The following is a 22,951-nucleotide window of genomic DNA, read 5'->3' as shown; positions in this document are numbered from 1 at the left end:
TCCCTGCCTGTTTTTATTAGCAGACCCAAAGTAGACGTGCAAAGAGGCCTTCGGAGTCAGTGGGTCGCCTTTCGCTCATTTCCCTCTCGATTTGGAAAAGTTGCGCCGGCGACACGCTCTTACTAATAAAGTGTTCCGTGCACGTCGCCCACATCAGGGCGTCTGACACAGGGTCACCTCGTCTCGTGCCTTAAAAGAAGACTATTTTAGATTATCCCCATCCCCAAGGCAATAGGGAAGAACGCATAAACAGCAACGTGAAGTGCACAACATTAGGGACACCCGGCTTGTCTGATGAGAGCTTATACGAGAGCGGTTGCGTTCGTTCGTTCGTTCGGGGCGAGTCCAAATAATAATAAAAAAATTTATAAAAAAAAAAGCCTCAATCCCATTTCCACAAACATCTTTATTAGCAGCACAGCACCACTTTCCACCTACGGTAGCAACTTCATTATGACTCACAACTAAACAACATCCAGTTGTCAAAGATGGCCAATAATCAATATAAAAATACTTCTTTTTTTTTTGTTTGTTTAATAAGTCACACAAACCACAGGCTTGCGCACACGTACTTCACATAAACACACAATAGATAACCACTGTTTATCAGCATCTTCCTCCTCCTCCACCGCCGTCGCGTCTCCCGCTGCTGCCGACAGCCAATTACATCCCGCCGATTACAAGCAACAACAGAACAGCGGCTCAACAAAAAGATGCTTTTCTCGGCTCGTGGAGGTGGGAGTTTTAAAGTTCACGTGAACATAAAGCACGAAACGGCGTTTTTGATACACATAACTGCTTCAATTACCGGCTCCTTTATGAGCATCTCGTCAATCAGGGATGCGGTTGCTAGGAGACGGCGGTCGGCCTTCTTTCCGTCTGCCTCCGCGACCGTGAAGGGGGAGAAAGGAGGGGTTTGCGTAAAAGAGGCGTTTCCCAGGTAATTGTCATGTGCAAGGTCCTCTTAGCCAATCACGTCTTTCGGAGAAAATACACAACACTCCACAATGAGAAAACAAAAGGAAAGAAGGAATTTTTTGCGGGTTTTTTTTGTTTGCTGTTTTTGTTTTGTTTTTGTTTGTTTTGTTTTTTTGTTTTTTTTACTGTTGTCTTGGACACACGCGAAGAATTAGCACCCATGCTCGGGCTGCACGATATTGAAAAAACGGGATAAGCGATATCAATATTAGAGCTGTCAAATTATTTTAGCGACAAGTAATCATTTATCAAATTAATCAACAACTATTTTAATAATCAAGTAATTGTTTTGAGCCATTTTGTCATTTAAAAACGGTCAAAATAGTGTGATTTCAGCATTCCAACAGTAATTGTTGTCGTTGTTTATGAACAAAGACTGATTATCTTCTGTGTTTAATCAAAATAAGACATTTGCAAACATCTGTTCGTACTTTGGAAAACAATGGCCGAACTGGTAACATTATACATCAATCCCCCTCCACCTTTTTTTTAAATCACTATACGAATACGAAGTATATGAAATAAACACCAATCATTGGTTAATCAACTGTAATTAGGGGTGGAAAAAAATGATTTTGTAATACACTTTAAAGCAAAATTAAGATGAATCTGATTAGTCGATTAATCGATTGAATAATCGATAGATTAGTCGATTCTAAAAATATTTAATAGTGACAGCACTAATCGATATTACTGTGATATTTAACATTTACCTAAAGAACCAACATTTTCATTTTTTTTTCACATTGAATTAATTAATTATAATTCATTTAAATAAATTTACATGTATTTATTATTTATACACATAAATATATATATTTATTTAATAAACAAGAAATAAATTATAATATATACAGAATTATATAATATTTAATTAATTAATTATAATTATCTTAGACAATGTTAAACAATTGAATGGTTGTGCCCATTTAAGTTTGTGTCTGACTGTTCAAATTCAGATAAACGCATATCATTCCATATTATGACACATATTGCGTGTCTTTGCGATATGCATATTGCATGGGCCAATATCGCGATATCGATACTTTTATTTTTTCCGATATATATTGCCCAGCCCTAATCCATGTTGTGCTTCTATCTAGCATGTCCACACTCAATGAGCCCATGTTACATAGATGACCGCGTTCGGTATTTAAATTATTCAACACAAACAAATCACATTCAAATGAGGATATTTTTGGAGTATAAAAAAAGTGCCTTGGCGTGACAGAGGATGTGAAACTTGCGATCGAGTGTTGACTCCACGTCGAACCTCCTCTTCTGATCTCCACCTTATCAAGCCGCCATCTTGAAGTCCACTCTCCCATAGGAGGGTGACGAGGAGGCTCCGGCGAAGACGGCCTCGTGCTCCTCCAGCAACCCGTCGGCGACGGTCACCTCCTCCACGTCGGTGGCGAAGTGCTCGACGCTGTCGACCGCCGACGAGTCCTTGACGGCGCTGTAGCTGAGCGCCGCGCTGTAATAAGGTCCGGCCGCCGGCTTGTCGGAGCGCCGCCGCCGGCCGCACCGGCAGATCTTGAGGAAGGCGGCGCGGAACTTCTGCGACATGGCGTTGTAGATGAGCGGGTTGACGGCGCTGTTGAGGTACACGCACACGCGGCAGAAGAGCAGGAACCAGCTGTTCAGGTACGGGCGGTCCAGGAAGGAGTTGACCACCACCAGCGTGCGGTACGGCATCCACAGCGCGCCGAACAGGATCACCACCACTGCCAGCATCTTGGTCACCTGGCGCGGGGATCGACACGCACATGTTGCACCGGGTCAGCGTTTTGGGAAAATGAGAGCCATGTTGGATGTCAAACAGAGGCCTGTATTAGTGGTGCATGAGCGCCCTCTAGTGGTACATGAAAGAAAAATGTCTAAACTGCATGTGGTTAAGTCATTCATTGGTATGGATGTAGCGAACATCACGATATGAAGGTCACGATACGATAATTTTCACGATATTGTGGGGAGGATGGCGATACAAAAAAAAAAAAAGGTAACAAAATTGCAAAAAAAGAAAAATGAGCTCACACTAAAAAAATAAAATACAATATTGTGCTTTTGTACATTTCAGCAATGCTTATAAACAACCTACAATCTCTCAAAACACTTCATATTGAGGCACTTACGTGACTCTTCCGCTTCATCTGACCAATAGCATGGATTTTAAACATAGAAGGGCCAAAACATGCCTTGTAAAAATTTAACTGCACTAAAAGAAAGCCACCAGGGGGTGCTGGAACTGCACACATGGAAATTAACCCGACTTTGTTGACAGTTGTGCTGCTTTCAATATTGTGACATGACAACGACGATATATTGTGGCAGTTTTAATATCGCGATATCACGATATTGCCTGTATCGTTACATCCCTGTTCATTGGTAGCCCAATTTATTTATACATTTATCTATTTTTCCCGAGCTGGATTTTCCCCCCAAAAAAATTCAGCAAAGTTCCAAAAGCCCAAGCTAGCATGTCAACGATGTCGGTGTCCCTAATATTTAGTCCGTGTGCGCAATCGGGTAACCCGATTCAGGTTCCCACCTGTCGCCGCGAGGCCGCGGTGGAACTGGAGTGCCTGGAGTCCCTGCAGCTCCTCTTGCCCTCGTGCTCGTCGTCGTCGTTGTTGTTGTTGTGCCTCTGCCGCTGCAGCGGCCGCCGCTCCTTGGGGTCCGCGGGCAGCGGGTTGAGGAAGAGGATGCGCCCGATCAGCCCGTACAGCACCGCGCTCAGCAGCAGCGGCACCACGAAGAACACCCCGAAGTCGAAGAAGTACACGGGCAGGTAGAGCTTCCTGGACACCCGGTAGCCGCACGCCGTCACCCTGGCGTTGTCGTAAACCAGCACCTGCAGGTCGGCCAGGTAGAACCACATGACGCAGTAGGCGCACGTCAGCGTCCAAACAAGGGCGATGATCTTCTTGGCGCGGGACAGCGTGCACAGGAACTGCGCCTTGATGGGATGGCAGATGGCGATGTAGCGCTCGATGGTGAAGGCGGTGATGGAGCACGACGACGCGTTGATGCCGAGGTACTGCAGGTACGTGATGCACAGGCACCCCGAGCGACCAAACACCCAGGAGCCGAACGCGCCGTCGGCCGCCGTGGGCAAGCCGGCCGCCGTCAGCACCATCAGGTCGGCGGCGGCCAGGCTCACCAGGTAGCAGTTGGTGGGCGTGCGCATGTGCTTGGTGGTCAGCACCACCAGCACCACCATGGCGTTGCCCACCACGCCCGCCGAGCAGATGAGCAGCAGCAGCGCCGTGCTGACCACCTTGTACTGCACGCTCGAGTCCGTCCACACGCCCAAAGTCTGCCCGGTCGAGTTCTCCATTCGGCCTGGTCGAGAAGAGAAGAGTCGCTTTTTGGTTTGCTTTTTAAGAGCGGTGCGCTTGCCGGGACGTTGTGCCGGCGCGCGTGCGCATGTGTGATGGACGTGCCCACGGAAGTGGAACGTGTGCGTAAAAGTCGTCCTCCTCGCAGCCAAAGATGTGCGTAAAAGTCAATCTCGCAATTTCGTTTTGTTATTCTTGTACAAAGCTGTGCGTAAAAGTCCCATTTCTTCACCATCGAAACAGGGATGCGTCAAAAAATTAATCTCCGAGAGTTTTGGAATTGTGCGTCAAAACGCAAGTCGGAAAAATTCCACCGTTGCACCAAAACATTTTTCCATTTGAGCTGTGCGTAAAAGTGCAGCCCTCGCCACTAAACTACAGCGATTTGGGCGTAAAATTCTACCTCCGTTGTTCTGTTGCTTCCTTTTTTTTTTTTTTTTTTTTAGCACAAACTCTCATTACGCACGCAGCTATGACGTCATGTGTAACGTTGGCCATATTTGGTTTCCTGGTCATAATTGGTTAACTCGTCTCAGCCTACACGATGACATGCATGTAAGTGGACATTTTGCGATTTTTTTTCCGCCATCAAATCCAATTTTATGTGATGTTGTTGTAAAAAATCTTCGTCATGTGACTAGGACAAGACTTTTTAAGGGACTGGCAGAGAAATAACTGCAGCGTTTGAGTTGGTGGCTGGCAGCGAGCGAGGCACAACTGTTGTTGTCGTTATTATTATTATTATTATTATTATTTTTTTAATAACATGTCTCTTTTCTGTTGAGGCCAGCCAGTGTGGAGGCGGTCGACGCTCCTCCACACACCAACTGTGCACACACGCCAGCTAAGAAATGAAGAAAATAGGAAACAGTCCTCTTTGACTCACCAGAATTGTCTGTGTTGTGGTTCTCAGGTGGACCCACCTAGCAAAGGTCAAAGGTTCTTCCACGTATGAGGTTGCAAAAGTAACAGGTGAGGAGTTTTACATTTAAAAAAAAATAAAAATTAAAAATTAAAACAAAAAAAGTTATGTACATTTTATTTTATCATGCTTTCGAAAGTATTTTCCGCCTCAATATGTCTGCAAGGGTTTTACTGCCACCTGGCGGACACAGATGAACAGTACACTAATTTTACCTCATATTTCTTTAAAAAAAACAACACTAAATTTATTATTAAAAACAAAATATTGCTGTACTTTTTGGCGGGAAGACTAATTTTGTAATGAGTCTGAATTATTTAAATTATATTCGTATATTGTTAAATTTTGTTGGGAAATAAACTTGTTTTATTTTTATTGTTTTTGTTTTGTTTTGTTTTTTAACTTGTAAAGGGCTGTTTTAACACTATTTCAATGTATTTTTCCCCTTAATTTTTATTGGTAAATAAAATTGTAATTTTCAGTCCTTTTTTAAGCCCCCTTTACATGTACTTTATGATGCTTGTTTTTAAAATATCATTTAAATTAAAACACATTTTATATACAATAAATTCTATTTTTTTAATAATTAATTTTTACATTTTTATCTTATTTTTAAGTAAGATTCTTATTTTTTTTTAAATACAATAAACTATTCTTTTTATATAAAATGTTATAAATAAAGATGACATGTTTTCTAAATTTGTAAAATATTTTTTTAATATTTTTTAAAATTTGTTTTCTTTTTTCACTACCAGCTGTGCTGCTGTGTTTTACTCGAATTTGGTCAATTTATGTTATTTATTTTTTCTTTTTGCCCTCTGATTTCTTGCTTTTTTTTAAATTTTATTTTAATTTGCAAAATAAAATTAAACACAATAAATTAAATAGTTTTTCCAATATTTTTCTGCATATATTTTTCTTGGTTTCATTTTAACCAGTATTGTTTCCGTATAATATTTATTTAATGTTTTTTTTCCCCTTATAATTATACAAATACAATTGCACAATTGTTTTTCTCGTGCTTTCCTGTGCTTGTGTGTGCATCAGCAGCACGTCACAAGTGCCGATTTAATAGGCTACCAAACATCATCTTGAGATTTTCATTTGAAACCGCCGATATTTCTACATTTGACCTTCTACAACTCCATAAAAACTGCTTGGATGTTCGTCGAGTTGTTTGTCGTGAAGAAACTCACACACACACGCAACTGTCAATCACGCACACACAAAGAGAGAATGTCTAGCTGGAAGCAGTTGGCGAGTGGTCCGACCCTGACCCGGTTCGCTTTAATGGGCGCTCCATTACGTCCTCTGACAGAACACATTAGTTTTTACGCGTACACGCTAAGATCCCGTGTGGATGTTAACATGCTCCAATAATGTTTTTGTTTTTTCTTTCTCCTTTCTGCAAAGTGCACGTGCTAGCATGCACCCTCATTATGTGCACTCTTGAATCTGCTGGGTCAAAATGAAGCTGTCGTTAACCCAGTGCTGGGTCCAAAAGGTATTGAGACAATGTCATTTAATTTATCCCTATTCATCTAATCTCAATCCAACATAATCCTAAAATCCTAAAGCATTGTCATCATCATCTCCCATGTGCCCCCCCCCCATTTTCCCTTTGGGCTCTTAGCACAGATTGTGTGACGTCACACTTGAGATGAGTCAGATGTATATTTAAGATCCATTCTTTTATTCATGAACAACATTTACTCATGACAAAAGCTTCTTCTCGGGCGTCTTTCACCATTTGTGTGTGTGTGTGTGTGTGTGTGCGCCCTGTTGGACTGATGCCCCTCAGGCCTGCGTGCGAGTGTTGTACTAAAGTGACGGTGAGTGCTGGCACTGGCAGTCATGCTTATGTATGAGAGGCAGTCTTATTATTTCATCTTTTGTTTGAGCAGCCACCTCATTAGGTACACACGTTCTGATGACATCCAGTGCAAAATTCTGCTCTTACAAAGAGGATTGTCTGTATTCCGACACATGAGAGGGTTGAAATATTAGGAAAAGCTCAAGCGCCTTGAGATCTAATCCAAGGAGGGGAAAAAACAGACAACTACTGAAATGCTCTCACACATACTTGGAATCCTTTCACAAATCAAAATGCTCATATCATATGATGTACTCACTGTGGCATGCATTTCAATAGTTTGTATGAGAACATTTCAGTAGTCGATGTAAGATTGTTTTATTAGTTTACATGAGAGTATTTTAGTAGTGTATGTAAACGTATGAAATATTTCTGGAATTTGAGTGTTTCAGAAGTGAGTGAAAGTGCATTTCAATAGTGTGAGTGAGAGTGAGTCAGTCATGTACTGTAATGAAGACATTATTAGTTTATGTGAGAGTGTTTCAGTAGTCTGCGATTGGCTGGCAACCAGTTCAGGGTGTACCCAGCCTACTGCCTGAAGCCAGCTGGGATAGGCTCCAGCACCCCCCGCGACCCTTGTGAGGAGCAAGCGGTGAAAGAAAATGGATGGATGTTTCAGTAGTGTGTTTGAGCGTTTCAGTTGTGTGTGAGTAAAACAAATGTTTCAGAAATGCGTGGGATTCATCAGTTAGTGTGAGAGCTTTTCAGTGGCGTGAACGTGTGCTTCAGTTGTGTGTGAGAGTGATTTGCATGAGAGCATTTTAGTAGTGTGTGTGAGCAAAAAATATTTTGATAATGCGTGAGAGTGTTACTTTAACTTTAACTATTGTATGTGTGTTTGAGAGTGTTTAAGTACTGTGTTTCAGTAGTGTGTGTGTGAATGTTTCAGCTGTGCGTGTGAGTTTCAGTAGTGTATGAGTTCTTAGAGAGCATTTAAATGCTGAGTGTTTACATGAGTGTTTCATTAGTGTCAACTGAGAGCATTTCAGTAGTCTAGGAGAGCGTTTTCGTTTTTTTGTGCTCAAGAGAGCATTTCAGTAGTGTGTATGACAACAAAAACAGGAGTGTGTGAGAGCATTTAATGAAATTGTGTTCGAGCAAAACATATTTCAGTAGTGTGAGACGTTTCTGTAGTGCGTGTGAGATTGTTTTAACAATGTGTACAGTACAGTGTATGAGCGCGAAAGGTTTCCGTAGTGTGTGAGAACGTGTCAGTCGTGTTTCAGTTGTTTGTGATAGGAAACCCTGAATCATTTTTCTGCTCATACATGCGCATTGAAACAGTGTGAATGTAAATGAAATGTAAATATGTGACGAATATAGAGTCGCATGTTTTCCAGTTCCATGTAAAATAATGAGGCATGAATGTGGCTCAGAATATAAACAGCACGTCAATAACAAACAAACTGCTACTTTTGTCGCCGCCTCGGGGGCGTTCAGTCGCATTCGTTAATGTAAAGCAGAACAACAATTGAATCGGAGCTTAAAAATAGCACCTTTGTCTTCCTTTGTCTAATTTCTTCTCTCAGAAGGAAGGACGGGCGGAAGCCGCGTGAGTTTGCCGCCTTCTCACACTTGCAGCAAGAAGCCAAATGAAGCAGAAAAGCGCAAAAATGTCCTCCGTTCACCTCCGCACACGCAAGTAAGAAATGTGCCATGTCGAGAGAGTGGAAGGTGTAACTCGCGTCTGTTCTCAGCCAGGCGGCGGAACGGACGAGTGCTTGACTGCTTTTTAATTGTGACCTTTGGCGAAGTGTAACCTTACATCTGCAACACACATGCAGGAGGCTTTCCATAAGGAGCTCAGCAAGTGGAAAATCCTTTTTTTCCACCACATTTATGGCATTTTTATAAACCTTCCCGAGCTTATTTTCATTTATCAACATCAGCAGCTGGTAAATATTGCATAGTGACATTTTCACATCATCAGGTTAATGTTTTGTTTTTTTTCCCCTGAAATGAGCTTTTCTTCCACTCTTCACTGCAAACAGGTGATCTGTGCCATGCAGCAAAAGTCCGAAGGCGTTTTGACGTCAGTCTCAGTGGACAGCAGGGGGCGGTGCTGCGTTAAATGTCAGCCTCCTGATGTGCTTGTAGCTGAAAACAGGTGGCTTCATCTGCTTTCATTCGTGTTCCGCAAACAAAATATGATTCAAAATGGCATGTTTAGACTATCGTGGGCGGACATATAGAATATACAATAGTAATAAAATGTTAAACCACAACACTCATCGTTGCCCCCTCCAACAGTGGTGTCCAAACTACGGCCCGAGGGCCATTTGCGGCCCGCTGTCCATTTTTAAAAAATATTTTTTTTAAGTATTTATAGATTTTCAGTTTAAAGAACAGTCAACAACAAAACAGACAAAAACAATTAAACATGTTTCTAAACATGCAAAAGCACAAATAAATTATTTGTACATTTTTTTTAGGACTAAACACAATTTCTCTTCATAACATGATGTGGCCCTTGCGTCCTTCTGATTTTCTGTATGTGGCCCTCAAAAGAATTGTTTGGACACCTGCCTGAGAAACATGGGAAAATTATGACAAAAAAAACTCACACCCACCAAATAAAATAATATAAAAAAATATATATATATATATAATTAGAATGAAAATAATGAATTTAATTTGGAATTAAACATGTGAATCCACGGGCGCCAAACCACGAGTATGCGGAGGTCACGATAAACAACAAAAATTGTCATCTCATTGGAAATGTGTGCAGTATTTCCATATGCACTGCACCACACTGCCCCTAAGGGGCCAAAGTGTGCATAGCAGATGTTTTTTTTTTTGTTTTTTTTTAATTTTGAAGTTCTTTTGGTTTATTTTTCAAGTTACTAATAATACAACATTTTGATGTCACTAAATAATCGTGAATACTTGTGATTTCAATATCAAAGTAATCCTTCTTATTTTTAGCCGCATGTTTGACCTCAAAGTTTGGTTATTTGACTAAAAAGGTGGCTTCTGAGATGACGGCTGCCCGCCCCTGACCCAACAATGTCTGACATAATAAGTCATCGCATCGACGCGCTTCTGCTCGACTGCAAGCCGGCGTCTGTGAGCCAAGGCGCGGATGCGCGTCCGTGGGAGGGGAGGGGTCTGCCACCAGCTCCCCGCTAATTGACAGGACGGCGGAGGCAGCTCGGAACTTGCCTGTGCAAACGACTCCTCTCGCTCCCCTCCTCGCCTTTCGCGCAGCGCGCGTAAGATGAGCGCCACTTTGCAAACTTTGCGTCTTCCTCTCCTTCCTCCATGGGGGTGACGCCGAGCCCGGGGACGCAGTCGCGCGCCACAGCGCCGGCTCCGTCGGCGGGGGAGAGCCCGAGCGCAGCCGAGGATGAGGCCCCTTTGACGGGTGAAGAAGACCCGGAGGAGGAGGAGGAGGAGCGGATGAGCGGACTGGAAGAGGAGGAGGAGGAGGAGGAGGAGGAAGTTGACTTCTCGGAGCTGTCCTCGGAGGGCTCGGTGGACTACGGCTTCATCGCCGCCGTCTCCTGCCTGGTGACGGGCATCTCCCTGGTGGCCATCTCGTACGCGGTGCCTCGGGACGCGCGCGTCCCCGAGGAGGGGGACGGCGTGGCGGCGCGCGAGATGGAGCGGCTGCAGCGGGAGCGAGCGCGGCTGGGCGCCCACCTGGACCGCTGCGTCATCGCCGGCCTGTGCCTGCTCACGCTGGGCGGCGTGCTGCTCTCCAGCCTGCTCATGGCGTCCATGTGGAAGGGGGAGGCGATGCGCAGGAGGGCCCTGCGGGCGCGCGCGGCCATGAAGCGCGAGCACAATCTGTACGGGGCCATCGGGTGCAGGGGCCACTCGGACCCCGGGGCCAGTTTGTCCGCCCTTGCCGATGACTCGGCTGAGTTTTGAATTGGAACAACTTTTTGACCTCATCAACGGACTGAGCGGAACTCGAGATGTCTTTTGGTGGGAGTATTAGATACACAACTCCAAAATAAATTGATTAAATGCTCTTTTTTTCCCCCCCAGATTTGTATCCATGTAATTGTGTTTCTGAATTGCAGCTGTTCATGGGAAACTGATCATCAGCGGGGGTGCATGGGGGGCTTGCTGATGAACTAATGATGCTCGGAGACTCATGAACTTGGCTTAAATGCACATCAACCCTTGGATAAAGATCAAAATGGAGACAGTCCAGTTCCAAAATGTCGACTTTGATTCATTCAAGTCCCTTTGGAGACTTCAATGACTCACAAGTGGGCTAAAGAATGAACAAACGAACGATTGCGTTTGCGCCTTGACTCACGGTTGGATGTCGTTAAGCTTGGAAATGTTCAGTATTTATGTATTATTTGTGCTGAGGAATGCACGTGCTTTCAATGTTCTTTCTCATGGACGTATGAGTCAGCCTCAATAAAACGTGAAAAAGTTTGCATTTATCATAAGCACATGTCTGTATTTATACTTCCCTCCAAAAGTGGATGAACAGTGAGGCCAGTTCTTTTATTTTTGACTGAAAACAGTCATCAAAATCCAGCTTTTAATAAAAGTACATAAGCACCTTTGTGTTGTTGGAAAGAAGGAAAAAAAAAAAGCTACTAATTTGGAACTCAAAGTAAAGAACTCGGAGTTCCTCAGGGCACCTTTCTTGGTCCACATCTCGTCATTTTTTTTGGTTCAATCTCATCTTCACGTGCAGTAGTAATGTTTGTTCTTGGAAGTTATGGGACTGAAAGGCTCTTGTGTCTTCATAAAGTATTGTAGCCTATAACTTTTTTTCGAGAAGCTAGAATGGATTAGCATTTCCATGCATTTCAATGAGGAAATATAATTTGAGCTTCAAGCGTAATAATTGAATCATGCTGTTCAAGGACGAAGATCATCTGGCATAACTTAAGCAAGGGTTTATTTTCCATACGAAGCTCTTCAAAGCAAACAAGTGTAAACTTCCAAAGCACTTGGCGAGACGGAAACACATTTTCATTATTTTGACAGAGCCGCGCAGCGCAATAAAACACACTTTAGAGCTGCTGAAGTGCTGTCAAGTTTCAACACTTTATCATCTTAAAAGGCACTTTGGATCCCAAACACGCGGCGGAGACAACCCGAGGCGAACTTAACGCGCGCACGATGATGATGACAAGTGTCGGAAGGCGACCTTGCGTTGCCGCATTTGCTTTGTAGTTCCACTACACGTTAACAATCCAACTCGACGTACGTCAAGGGGAAAAAAAAAAAAAAAGCCAGTGTAAAGCAGAGGTGTCATCCTCTGCCGTGCGCCCGCCTCCTTCGCCGCGGTTTCTCCGTAGCAACAGGCCGACCTCGTTGCTATGGTAATGTCCTGCCTACTTTGCTTCCAAGCGCGACAATGGCAAGAAAGATGAAGGAGAAGGAAGATGTAGCTACAGTATGTGGGCAGCGCCTCGGCAGGTGGTCCCCGCGAGGAATGTTGTGGGTGTGAAATCTACTGCTCATTTTCCGGGTCAGTTTGGACCTCAGTCGATATCATATCGGGAAGTGCAGATTTAAAATGCATCATTTGCTCTTTCAAGATTCCCCCGTGACCCTTTCAAGTCCTTTTAGCTGCATTTCAAATCCCCCGTGAACATCAAATCCACTGTCTCGGTCTGCTTTACTGATTCCAGATTCTCCCATGACCCTTGAAAGTAGCATGTTTTTTTTCTTTTGGGACATTTTTGCTTGTTGAGGTTTCCATGAGATGTTTTTGAATGTAAAATATATGAGAGAAAATTCTGCTTATTTTAAAATTGAGTATTGAATTGAACAAACTTTTTTTTTTTTGAAAATCAGCTTCCACACGTGACTTTTGATTTGTGTTATATTTGATACATCCGGTCACAGTGCTTTAAATTTGTACATTTACAACTGACAAAAATACAATAATAAACAGACTTATCCTCCTGACTACCAGGAATTAAAAAAAAATATTATCCAATCATGTTTATTTTGATATTCCCCAATCTTTGGGAAGTAACTGGAATACTGCAAAAGAAATTTTTGAAAAAAAAGTCTTTATTTTTAAGCTATGATGTGTCCACTACAGAGGACATTTTTTAAAACTTAAATGTTAGGCTCAAATACAGTTAAAATAATTCAAACAATACTTTAATGTGTTCTTAAGTGTGTTCTTGAGTCTTATAGAAAACATGCTAACATTTAAAGCCTAAATTTGTTCAATAAAAAAGTGTTATACGGTAGGACACTTATTTTGCCTCTTCCCGAAAAAGTGCTTGCACTGAGGGAAGCCATTTTCTTTTATGATGCAATCAAAGGTAGCAAAGTCCCACCCATACACATTTGCTATCATTGGAAAGCTCCGAGTGTCCTCTATTCAATCATATGCACTGGGTGGGAGATATTCAGGTTTAAAAAGGTCCACTATTGTTCATTTCTCAATTGGGGCAATCTTGCAAGTTCGCTGGAAAAGCCATCATACAGCTGGGCGATACTGCCCTCAAATGGATTATCTGTGTAATGCATGTGTCAGATCATATACGTCAGGGTTTTAATGAGAGAAAAAAAACATACTCATGAAAAATAGGGCTCAAAATGTCTTGTATTTAATATGATATGTTTGGCTTTATAAGGTTAAAGAGAGCAAAAAGTGGGTTTTAATTCTTCATTTTTGTGGCTATTTTGATCAAAGTTATTTATATAGAACGCAGAAAATTGAATTTCAAATCACTACCGCCACCTGTGGGCAAAAAAATGAAACTACATTTTCCCTTCTTCACGCACATGACGTCACATCCGCAGCCTGAGGGCGGGAAATTCGAACCCGAATCCGCTGTTCACCTCTTGGCCAGAGGCTTGCAGGGCAAATTGCTACAAAGTGCAGCTTTAAGAAATCTGTGAACTGTTTTTGTTTTCCCCCACATTGTGTCTCTAACAGAGAATGAATCCCTGCTGCAATTTGTCAGCATTTTTCTCAAGTCTACAGGTATCAGCTCGTAAAAGTCGAGCGCGGCGTACGTGCAGGATTTGCACTCGAAATCCTTCCCGAGAGCGAGGACGAAAGCTGATAAACGATGAGGAGGGTGATTTTATTGCCTACTCGCTGGCTCTGTCTCTTTTCTTCTTTGAAAACATCCCCCGATTAGCTGAGTCGCTTTGCCTTTGGTGCGAGCCCCTCGGTTGCTACGCGACCACGTCCTAAGCGTTATTGACAAAGTCATTAACGGGAGTTCAAGAGCCCTCCAGGCGCACGATTGATTATCAGTGGCACCCTCAAGTACATCATGTTGTCAACGTTACAAAAAAAGTCGTCTCTATTGGCTAATGGTGCTAACTGCTAAGTGTCTTGAGTTGGGTCAGTTAGTTGGTCATTCCACAGCGTTGCAAGGTCAGTGTTGCCGTGGCGGTCAAACTTTTGGTGCGCTGATAAGGAGACCATGCAATTTGATTTTATTTTGTATTTTTTTTTTGTAATTTAGGTAATGATAAGTCACAATCATATCTGAGCTTTTAACTGGCCCAAAGTTAAAGCAGAGAGGAGGAATTGGTTTATTTGACTGGCATTCCAGTACACATGCTGTATTTTTTAAAATAATATCATACAATTATATATTATCAAAATAACTTTGCAAACCCCGAATCTGCAGCTGGCAGTCGCCAGTTTGAGAACCACCACCGTGATAAGCGTCCGACCCGCTAAGGCTGTCCATCTTCCTGCTTGCCGACCACACCCGAGCTTTTGACCCCGTGAGCAATCCGGTTCCATTTCCTGCTGCCACCTAACGTTGAATGATTACTCAGGATGTGCGTGAGCGTGTGTGCGTGCGTGCGTGTATCACAGGTTTGATTTCATGTCTGCGAGGCTCCCCTGGCAAAGCAAACACAGACACCAATTAAAGCTTCGGCAGCGCCTCTCCTCCCTCTTACATCATTAACTGACGGCGCCGACCTGCTCGGAGACCTGCATTGGTGATGCGCACACATACACACAAACTTCCTCATTTTTTATGATTCCACTTATTATATGACATATGCGCATGATGCAATAAGGATTAGGCAGACCACTACAATTGCGTTTAGTTGCCTGGAAAAGAAATGGGACGTTAAATAAAGCCTTTTTCTTTTCTTTTATATTGTCATTAAGCAGGTGGTTTGGTAGGTAGCTAGGTAGTTAGGCAGATCAGATGGTTGGTTGGTTGGTTGGTTGGTTGGTTGGTTGGTTGGTTAGGTAGATAATTGGACAGGTAGTTAGTTGGACTGTCTGGTTTGTTTGTTTGTTTGTTAGTTTGTTTGTTTGTTTGTTTGTTTGTTTGTTTGTTTGTTTGTTTGTTTGTTTGTTTGTTTGTTTGTTTGTTTGTTGGTTGGTTGGTTGGTTGGTTGGTTGGTTGGTTGGGTGATTGGGTAGGCAGGTACGTAGTTAGACAGGTAGTTAGGCAGTCAGGAATGTAGCTACATTGTTGGTTGGTTGCTAGCTAGCTAGGTAATTGGACAGATGTTTGGTTAATTAGATAGTTGAGCAGATCGATAGTTAGAGAGGTAGTTAGACAGTCAGGTAGGTAGATTTTTGTTTGTTTGTTTGTTTGTTTGTTTGTTTGTTTGTTTGTTTGTTTGTTTGTTTGTTTGTTTGTTTGTTTGTTTGGTTGGTTGGTTGTTTGGTTGGTTGGTTGGTAGTTAATTGGATAGATAGATAGCTTGATAGATAGATAGATAGATAGATAGATGTTTGTTTGGTTAGTTAGGTAGATAGTTGGACAGCTGTGTAGGTAGGTAAGTAGTTGGACATGTAAAAGGGGTTGTAACATTTTGCAGTTACACTCTGCTTGGAGTGAGGTCAAGAGATTGAGTGATCCAGCAGATGGAACTGCGCTGTGTTGTCCATGTCCGCTTTTCAATTAGTGCCACCTGCAGGACTGCAGTGGATGTTGATGAATTCAGCCCCTTCACAGCTTTGTTGACGACAATATAAACGAGTTGATGATAACATCGCAGCTTCCTCGTGGGACGCTACAACTCCTTTGGATGGAACGTCCCAGTCCAACACCGCAGCTGGGGAGCTTTTTAGTAATCAGTGACTCGTGCGAGGCACGTCTTTCTAAACACGCTTCAGTCTGTCACTCAACAAGAATTAGCTCATGTGAGCTGTACACTCTGCACACAGCATGTCACTCCAACACCCTCGCGACTGTGCTGGGCATAAACGTCGCCATTCAACCGCTAAATCTAATTAGCTCTCCCGAGGCATCAGTAGGCTACTTTGCGGAGTGTATGCGCGTGCGTGCGTGCCAAACCCCAATTGCAGTATACACAGTAAATGTGCTATTTGACACAAATTGATTCCTCCTGGCTTCTATCAACCCATGGGGCTATTATGCGCTCTCAAAGGCTGTTGGAGTCAAGTGAAGTCAAATGTAATACGCTTTTTGTTTGATTCTGAATGAAATATGGTGACACGAGTTCAGATAACTACTGCTCTAGTCTCTTTTGAGCAAGGCTGTGATGCGTCATTGTCACTTCCACGTGCAATGAGAATCTTTATTTGGTAGAAATTGTGCAACACATCGTCAAAAATTAATATGCAGCAAACCACATCAAGTCATATCTCATATTAAAGCACTAGATCAGAGCGTTTCGGATATGTGAGCGTTTCATCCACATAATGAAGTAAAAACAACTTCATGTTACCCTGTGAGTCATGTGACTTGTTTGCACAAAGAACTGTATAACTTATCCCTGTGCTTTAAGTGACTGGCCCTCTTTTGCATTCATTTCAACTGCCACCGTGTTATTCTTAGTGTCACTTAAGCCTGGGGAAAGAGTCTTATCAATGTCGCCCGCCAGCACACCTCAGACGCCGCAGCATGTTTTCAGCTCAAGTCACATTCACATCCGGCAACCACCGACTGGGGAGTTGCAGGAGCGTCCCCGGGACACACTGTCGTTCCCCCATGCTGTTTTCGCTCTAAAACCGCTGTCACGACATGGAAATTCACCGGCTTTGACACAGACCGCCACCTGCAAGCTTGCACGACATGAGAACATTATGCAACAGAGGCTGCAGGATATTCTGCACAGCATTTTTAACCTTGCTGCTGTTTTCTGGTTTGAATTCAAGTGCTTTGTTTTTGCAACTTTAAATTTAAAGCCTTTCCTGCATACCATGTCCTCTGGTGTCAACGGTGTTTTTGTTTCAGTTAAATCTGCTCTATTGAGGTTGGTTGCATGAAGGAATTTAATTGCTGGATGGAGAGAGAGAGAGAGAGAGAGAGAGAGAGAGAGAGAGAGAAGATCGTCTATTTTCCACTCAAATAGTAAATTCGTGAAACAGCAGTTTATGAAATAGACTTCGGGTAGTCTTTTCATGGTTGAAAAGGATGTTTGTTAGTTTAATCTACATTTGTCAGTCTTACATAGTGGTGTAGTGACTGATGGTTTAAAAAGCAAAATGACATCCTTTGCATTAAACCTGTTTCCTTTCAATGGTTATCATTATTTAAAGCAATTTTATTTTTCTCTTGCCATTGATGTTAAATTCCTCCATTTTAACTTGTCACAAACTCTATTGTTGTACTGTAGTTGTTCAAAAAGAAAGAAAAAGATTATACCATTAAAAACAAAAATGTTCAACACAGCTAGAGACGTAATAAGTGTAGATATTTTATTTTACATTTGTTACTTTTTTTTTTAACGTTTGGAGGCGTGAAATATTTGTGACGTCATCTTTTTCTATGTCTCCGATCACATTGTCAATAAAGTTCCTCTTTTCAAAGCAGCCAAGATGGCGGACTACGATCTTACAACCAAGATAGCACATTTTCTTGACCGGCATTTGGTTTTCCCCCTTCTGGAGTTCCTTTCCGTGAAAGAGGTAGGTCAATTTCCGTGTCGGACGACATTTTGTTTAAGTGTAGCTATTTGTATTTGGTGTTTTGAACCTGAAAATGCGTTTAAATCCGGCGACGAGCCACCGTAGCCGGGCTAGCGTTAGCTTGCAGACACGTTGGCTAGCAGTCTTAACCGATGCTCATTCAGACTCAGAGATGTATTTATTTTAGTAGTTCATGCATCGCAATGCGTTTTAGCATGTATCTGTATTTGAGCAATAACATTATGACTGTAATCTACCGCTATTAGACTTCGCGTTGCAGTGTTCGCCTGTTAGCTTAGCCTGGTTTGTATGTAACTGCTCATCAAACTCGTTCCTTCCCTGCAGTTGTGATCTCGAAACATTTTAAGTCGATACCGACAACACTTTGTTTTGCCTTGCGACAGATCTACAATGAAAAGGAGCTACTCCAAGGCAAGTTGGACCTCCTCAGTGACACCAACATGGTGGACTTCGCCATGGATGTGTACAAGAACCTTTATCCCGACAAGGAGATACCACATTGTAAGTAGACGTGCTGTTTGCACCTGTTCCGAGGTTGTTTTTTTAAAATAGTTTATTCTGGGTGATTGTTTTCATTTTTTCATAATGATTTGTTGGTTTCCACCTGTAGTTCGAAGACTGCCTCATCCACTAACAACGTCAACACAAAAATAGTGAAGCTAGATTTCTAGATGTACTTTTCCAGTGTCACTCATGAAACATATCCCCGTTGCAGCCTTGAGGGAGAAGAGAGGCACCGTGGTGGCTCAGCTCAAGCAGCTGCAGTCAGAGACGGAGCCCATCGTCAAGATGTTTGAGGACCCCGAAACGACGAGGCAGATGCAGTCAACCAGGTTCTTATCAAATATTACAGAAGACATTAAGACAGTCAGGCACTAGCCGAGTGTAAGGATTTAGCAGTGCAATTTTAACTCGTCATTTTCTCCACAGAGACGGGAGGATGCTCTTTGATTATCTTTCAGAGAAACACAATGTGAGTTTTTAAATTGATTCACATTTACTCTTTTTTTTTTCTGATGGAGTTGCAAATTTCGCGTGTTAATTTTCAACAATTTTGCGATTCCTTTAGTTCCGCCAAGAGTACCTGGACACTCTGTACAGATACGCCAAGTTCCAGTACGAGTGTGGAAACTACTCTGGTGCGGCCGAGTACCTCTACTTCTTCCGTGTCCTGGTAAGAATGCAAAAACAAACATTTATTTAAAAAATAAAATAACATAGATGTGTCAGTATTGTTTGTGTGTTTTGTTTACATTTTAAACTTTGGAAATAAAATAGTTATAATAATAAATAAAATAAAATGTAAAACTGGTACCAGCCAAACCTTTAACAACATTCATAGTCATATATTGATAAAAAGTGGTCAACCACTGTGGAAACAAGCCTTTGATAAAGTGGAAGGAAATGTGATACATTTGAAATAGCAGTCAGTGTTGGCACAAAACCCCAAAAGTCGGGAAAAACATTCACTTTTCGGGTTTGGCTTTCAGGTTCCGTCGACAGACAGGAACGCTTTGAGCTCCCTGTGGGGGAAACTGGCCTCTGAGATCTTGATGCAGAACTGGGACGCCGCCATGGAGGACCTGACGCGACTGAGGGAAACCATCGACAATAACGTGAGTGCAAGTAAATCTTTTTTTTTTTTTTTTGATGCGATTCTTATTCAAGCTTGTCCTCGGATTTTCTTTGCCCCGTTGCGCAGTCGGTGAGCTCGCCTCTCCAGTCGCTCCAGCAGAGGACCTGGCTCATCCACTGGTCTCTCTTCGTGTTCTTCAACCACCCCAAAGGCAGAGACAACATCATCGAGCTCTTCCTCTACCAACCTCAGTGAGTCCTTGCTGTGTATCAAATTATAAATCTTGATCGCTTTTTTTTTTTTTTTTATAAACCTCACAAAAACCTGGCCTTTGAACAGGGGGTGTGTGGACTTTTTATATCCATTGTAAATGAAAGCTCCTCTAACCTGCTTTTGAACCCCGTCCAGATACTTAAACGCCATCCAGACCATGTGCCCGCACATCCTGCGCTACCTGACCACCGCAGTCATCACCAACAAGGACGTGCGCAAGCGCAGACAAGTTCTCAAGGACTTGGTCAAGGTCATTCAGCAGGTAAGACCACCACATTATTTTAACAAACACGTCGAGAACGGTGATTCAACATTGGTGATTTATGTATTTTTTTCTTCCCCCCTCAGGAGTCGTACACGTACAAGGACCCCATCACGGAGTTTGTGGAGTGCCTCTACGTCAACTTTGACTTTGACAGCGCCCAGAAGAAGCTGAGGGAGTGCGAGTCGGTGAGAGAACTTTTCCCGTTTTTCTCAGCCGTGAACGCACTTCGACTGTTTAGCTTTGACCGAGGCAGCTGCACCGAATCCAATCAGTAAATCCTTTTCAAATTCAGCTTTTTATTTTAATTATTTATTTCTTTATTTTTGTGTTAAGCGGAACAGCTGTCAGCTTTGGGGCCCGCCTGCAGTTTTGATGCTCCGCTTTGGGACCACTTTGTCCTTTGCTCAGATTTGCTTATTTTGAGAATTTTTGTGGCAGTGAAGGGCTTCATTTGTCATGTCACACATGAAGTCATGTGTGCATCCTCTGGGATTTTATTTGTCTTTTTGCCCAGAGGGTTCTTGGTACAAAGGGTCCCGGTGGAAGCTTGATTGTTTAATTGTATCCAACTCAAGAGCTTTTATTAAAAAAAAAAAAAGTTGACAAAGTACTTAGACTAAATTCTTCGTGTTTTGCAAAAAGAAAAGAAGTCCTCACATTTGGTCTTCGGCCAATGTAAAGCATTTCTCTCTGTATTGAGATTTTCATGTAAGAAGTGACCAGCATTTTTTTTTCTATTCATTTAGATGAAAAGAAGATTCACAATGTGGATATGTGATTTCAATGGCTCGCAAATATTTTGTAGTTAAAAACATTGCCGCGCAATTGCATGTAATTTCAAGTCTTTATTTTTTAAATGTTTGCACTTTGCATTTTCTATTTTTAAGCTTATTTTCTCCTCTTTTCTATCATTTCAAACACATTATTCCTCCATTTGCTATTTTTGTTTGTTGATGTGCCTTTTCCACAAGTGATGTTTGGCTTCGTTTACAACCTGTGAGATGTTTAACATCCCCAGTTAGCAAAATCTTTTTAAATGCGAGAAAGAGGGAAGGGAAAAAAAGCGCAACAGTTTGACAAAGCCCAGTTGCCTCGATTCAATTTTTGCTAATTACTGTTAACTGACAGGCATCAAGAAAAAAATTGGAAGCACATTTTGATATAGTGTTAGTTGATAAAAAATGTGAGTCAAGTATGGTATTAGCTTAACGGTATGTAAACAAGAGGAATGCCATATTAGTCTTCGCGTTATGTTGGTATCTACAGCCTTGACCTTCATCAGTTTTATGATTTAAGGCCTTTTAGAATAAGCTGATGCTGCAAAATCATAAAACGCACTCCATACAAAATGGTGGAATTTGGTTTAATGTTGTTGATGCATTTCTGTAGTCTGATGATGATGATGATGATGATGTCCTCATCGTTCTCCTCCAGGTCCTCGTCAACGACTTCTTCCTGGTGGCGTGTCTGGAGGACTTCATTGAGAACGCTCGCCTCTTCATCTTCGAGACCTTCTGCCGCATCCATCAGTGCATCAGCATCAAGTGCGCCACCTACCTTCATCAAATTGTTTTTTTGTTTTGTTTTGAGGCGCTGAGCTCAATGTGAATCGACCCCCTCCATAAGGATTTGTAATTGTATATAGTTGCCACAAGATGGCGGTAAAACACTTAAGAATGGAGAGGATCATAAAGCATCAACAACATGCTGCTCGCATGTCAACATAAACATTCAACACAAACCTTCAAGGTTGTTTTCCTGACCGCGCTGTTGTTTCCACACAGCATGCTGGCCGACAAGCTCAACATGACGCCCGAGGAGGCGGAGCGGTGGATCGTCAACCTCATCCGCAACGCCCGACTGGATGCCAAGATCGACTCCAAGCTGGTGAGCAACCAGCGGGAACTTGACAGCAGCAGCTTTTCAGAGCTTCGCCGTTCTCATGCCGCGTCTTGTGTGTATGCGTGTGCGCCTGGCAGGGTCACGTGGTGATGGGCAACAACGCCGTGTCGCCCTACCAGCAGGTCATCGAGAAGACCAAAAGCTTGTCCTTCCGCAGCCAAATGCTGGCCATGAACATTGAGAAGAAGGTGGCTCACAGCAACAGGAACGAGGTACGCCCGAAAAGCCATTACAGTTGCCGATGTTTATTGTGTAAAGCATAAATATAACTCGCATTATTGTGCACAAGAATCCATTTTGGACTTTTCTTTGTTGTCTCTTGTTTCGGCAGACGCCAAACTGGGCTGCTCAAGACTCCGGATTCTACTAAACAAAAAGAGGACACTGTTGGTTCTTGGAAAATAATCGCAACTTTTTACAGGATTCCCACGATCGGTTTACCGCTTGCGTCATTCCAACTGGCTGCTTGAACCGGATGTCACACTTTATTATTACTGTTGGATTATTAGTATTGTTTTTTTCTCCCAGGTCCAATATTTTTGAAGCATTTAACCCAACATAAGAAAAAGTCAAGTCCACATTAAAACTTTTGCCTCTTTCGAAATCAAACCTTGTTAAAGTGTATTTCTTTTTCCTTTTCTTCCTGTCGATTCACAATTTGTCCACTAGGTGTCGGTGTTTAACTTTTGGTGTCGGGTTTCAACTCCAATCTTATCACGAGTTGGTTTCACCCTCATTTTGGCCCACTAGATGGCGATGTTGTCTGATTTATTGCCTTCGGCAGCATTCCAATGTGTTGCTTGATGCTTACGTGTACAAAAGTGGGACTATTGATTATTGGACTCTAGTTATCTAATCGATACAAGTGAGCTTTTATTTTATTCAATCAGAGGAAAGTGTTTGTTTTATGGTAAAATCTAATGTTTCGAGCACACCTTTGAATATTATACCTGACCTGTATCCGCCTTCACTATGCAAATATTTGCCTTTGCT

At 42.5% G+C, this 22,951-nt stretch overlaps 3 protein-coding genes across 12 annotated transcripts; 2 read left to right on the top strand and 1 right to left on the bottom strand.

Annotated features, from left to right (window-relative positions):
• Positions 1–1,092: 1,092 nt before the first annotated feature.
• On the bottom strand, positions 1,093–4,840 carry trhrb (thyrotropin-releasing hormone receptor b). The gene is made up of 2 exons (XM_077506750.1): positions 3,530–4,840; positions 1,093–2,724 (listed from the first exon to the last, which is right to left on the bottom strand). Exons 1-2 carry the CDS (start codon positions 4,316–4,318, stop codon positions 2,275–2,277), a joined length of 1,239 nt encoding a protein of 412 aa, XP_077362876.1. The 5' UTR covers positions 4,319–4,840; the 3' UTR covers positions 1,093–2,274.
• Positions 3,273–11,484, top strand: LOC144007287 (transmembrane protein 74-like). Of its 10 annotated transcripts, none has more exons than XM_077506759.1 (5): positions 3,273–4,024; positions 5,233–5,291; positions 8,644–8,756; positions 9,106–9,221; positions 10,084–11,484. In XM_077506759.1, the coding sequence occupies exon 5, from the start codon at positions 10,379–10,381 to the stop codon at positions 10,988–10,990; it is 612 nt and encodes a 203-aa protein (XP_077362885.1). In that variant the 5' UTR covers positions 3,273–4,024; positions 5,233–5,291; positions 8,644–8,756; positions 9,106–9,221; positions 10,084–10,378; the 3' UTR covers positions 10,991–11,484. The 10 variants fall into 10 exon arrangements, with proteins under 10 accessions (XP_077362885.1, XP_077362880.1, XP_077362883.1 ...); XM_077506760.1 differs by lacking the exon at positions 3,273–4,024 and adding exons at positions 4,348–4,874; positions 8,899–9,009 and having other exon boundaries at positions 9,106–10,364; XM_077506754.1 differs by having other exon boundaries at positions 8,899–11,484.
• A 6,282-nt stretch (positions 11,485–17,766) lies between these two features.
• On the top strand, positions 17,767–22,567 carry eif3eb (eukaryotic translation initiation factor 3, subunit E, b). Its single transcript, XM_077506749.1, has 13 exons — positions 17,767–17,921; positions 18,326–18,443; positions 18,658–18,775; positions 18,873–18,915; positions 19,012–19,116; positions 19,433–19,558; positions 19,645–19,769; positions 19,927–20,053; positions 20,140–20,241; positions 21,491–21,600; positions 21,841–21,943; positions 22,036–22,170; positions 22,290–22,567. Exons 1-13 carry the CDS (start codon positions 17,832–17,834, stop codon positions 22,326–22,328), a joined length of 1,341 nt encoding a protein of 446 aa, XP_077362875.1. The 5' UTR covers positions 17,767–17,831; the 3' UTR covers positions 22,329–22,567.
• Positions 22,568–22,951: the final 384 nt, after the last annotated feature.

Source organism: Festucalex cinctus, chromosome 19 (genome assembly GCF_051991245.1).
Source record: "Festucalex cinctus isolate MCC-2025b chromosome 19, RoL_Fcin_1.0, whole genome shotgun sequence".
NCBI lineage: Eukaryota > Metazoa > Chordata > Actinopteri > Syngnathiformes > Syngnathidae > Festucalex > Festucalex cinctus.
Note: the sequence above shows the minus strand (reverse complement) of the source record. Positions and strands in the feature narration are given on the sequence as shown.

Coding starts and splice junctions, on each gene's coding strand:
- eif3eb (XM_077506749.1), top strand. CDS start 17,832: ATGGCGGACTACGATCTTACAACCAAGATAGCACATTTTCTTGACCGG. Junction 19,117..19,432: donor TCTACTTCTTCCGTGTCCTG/GTAAGAATGCAA, acceptor TTTGGCTTTCAG/GTTCCGTCGACAGACAGGAA. Junction 22,171..22,289: donor CTCACAGCAACAGGAACGAG/GTACGCCCGAAA, acceptor TTGTTTCGGCAG/ACGCCAAACTGGGCTGCTCA.
- LOC144007287 (XM_077506756.1), top strand. CDS start 10,379: ATGGGGGTGACGCCGAGCCCGGGGACGCAGTCGCGCGCCACAGCGCCG.
- trhrb (XM_077506750.1), bottom strand. CDS start 4,318: ATGGAGAACTCGACCGGGCAGACTTTGGGCGTGTGGACGGACTCGAGC. Junction 2,725..3,529: donor CCGCGGCCTCGCGGCGACAG/GTGGGAACCTGA, acceptor TCCCCGCGCCAG/GTGACCAAGATGCTGGCAGT.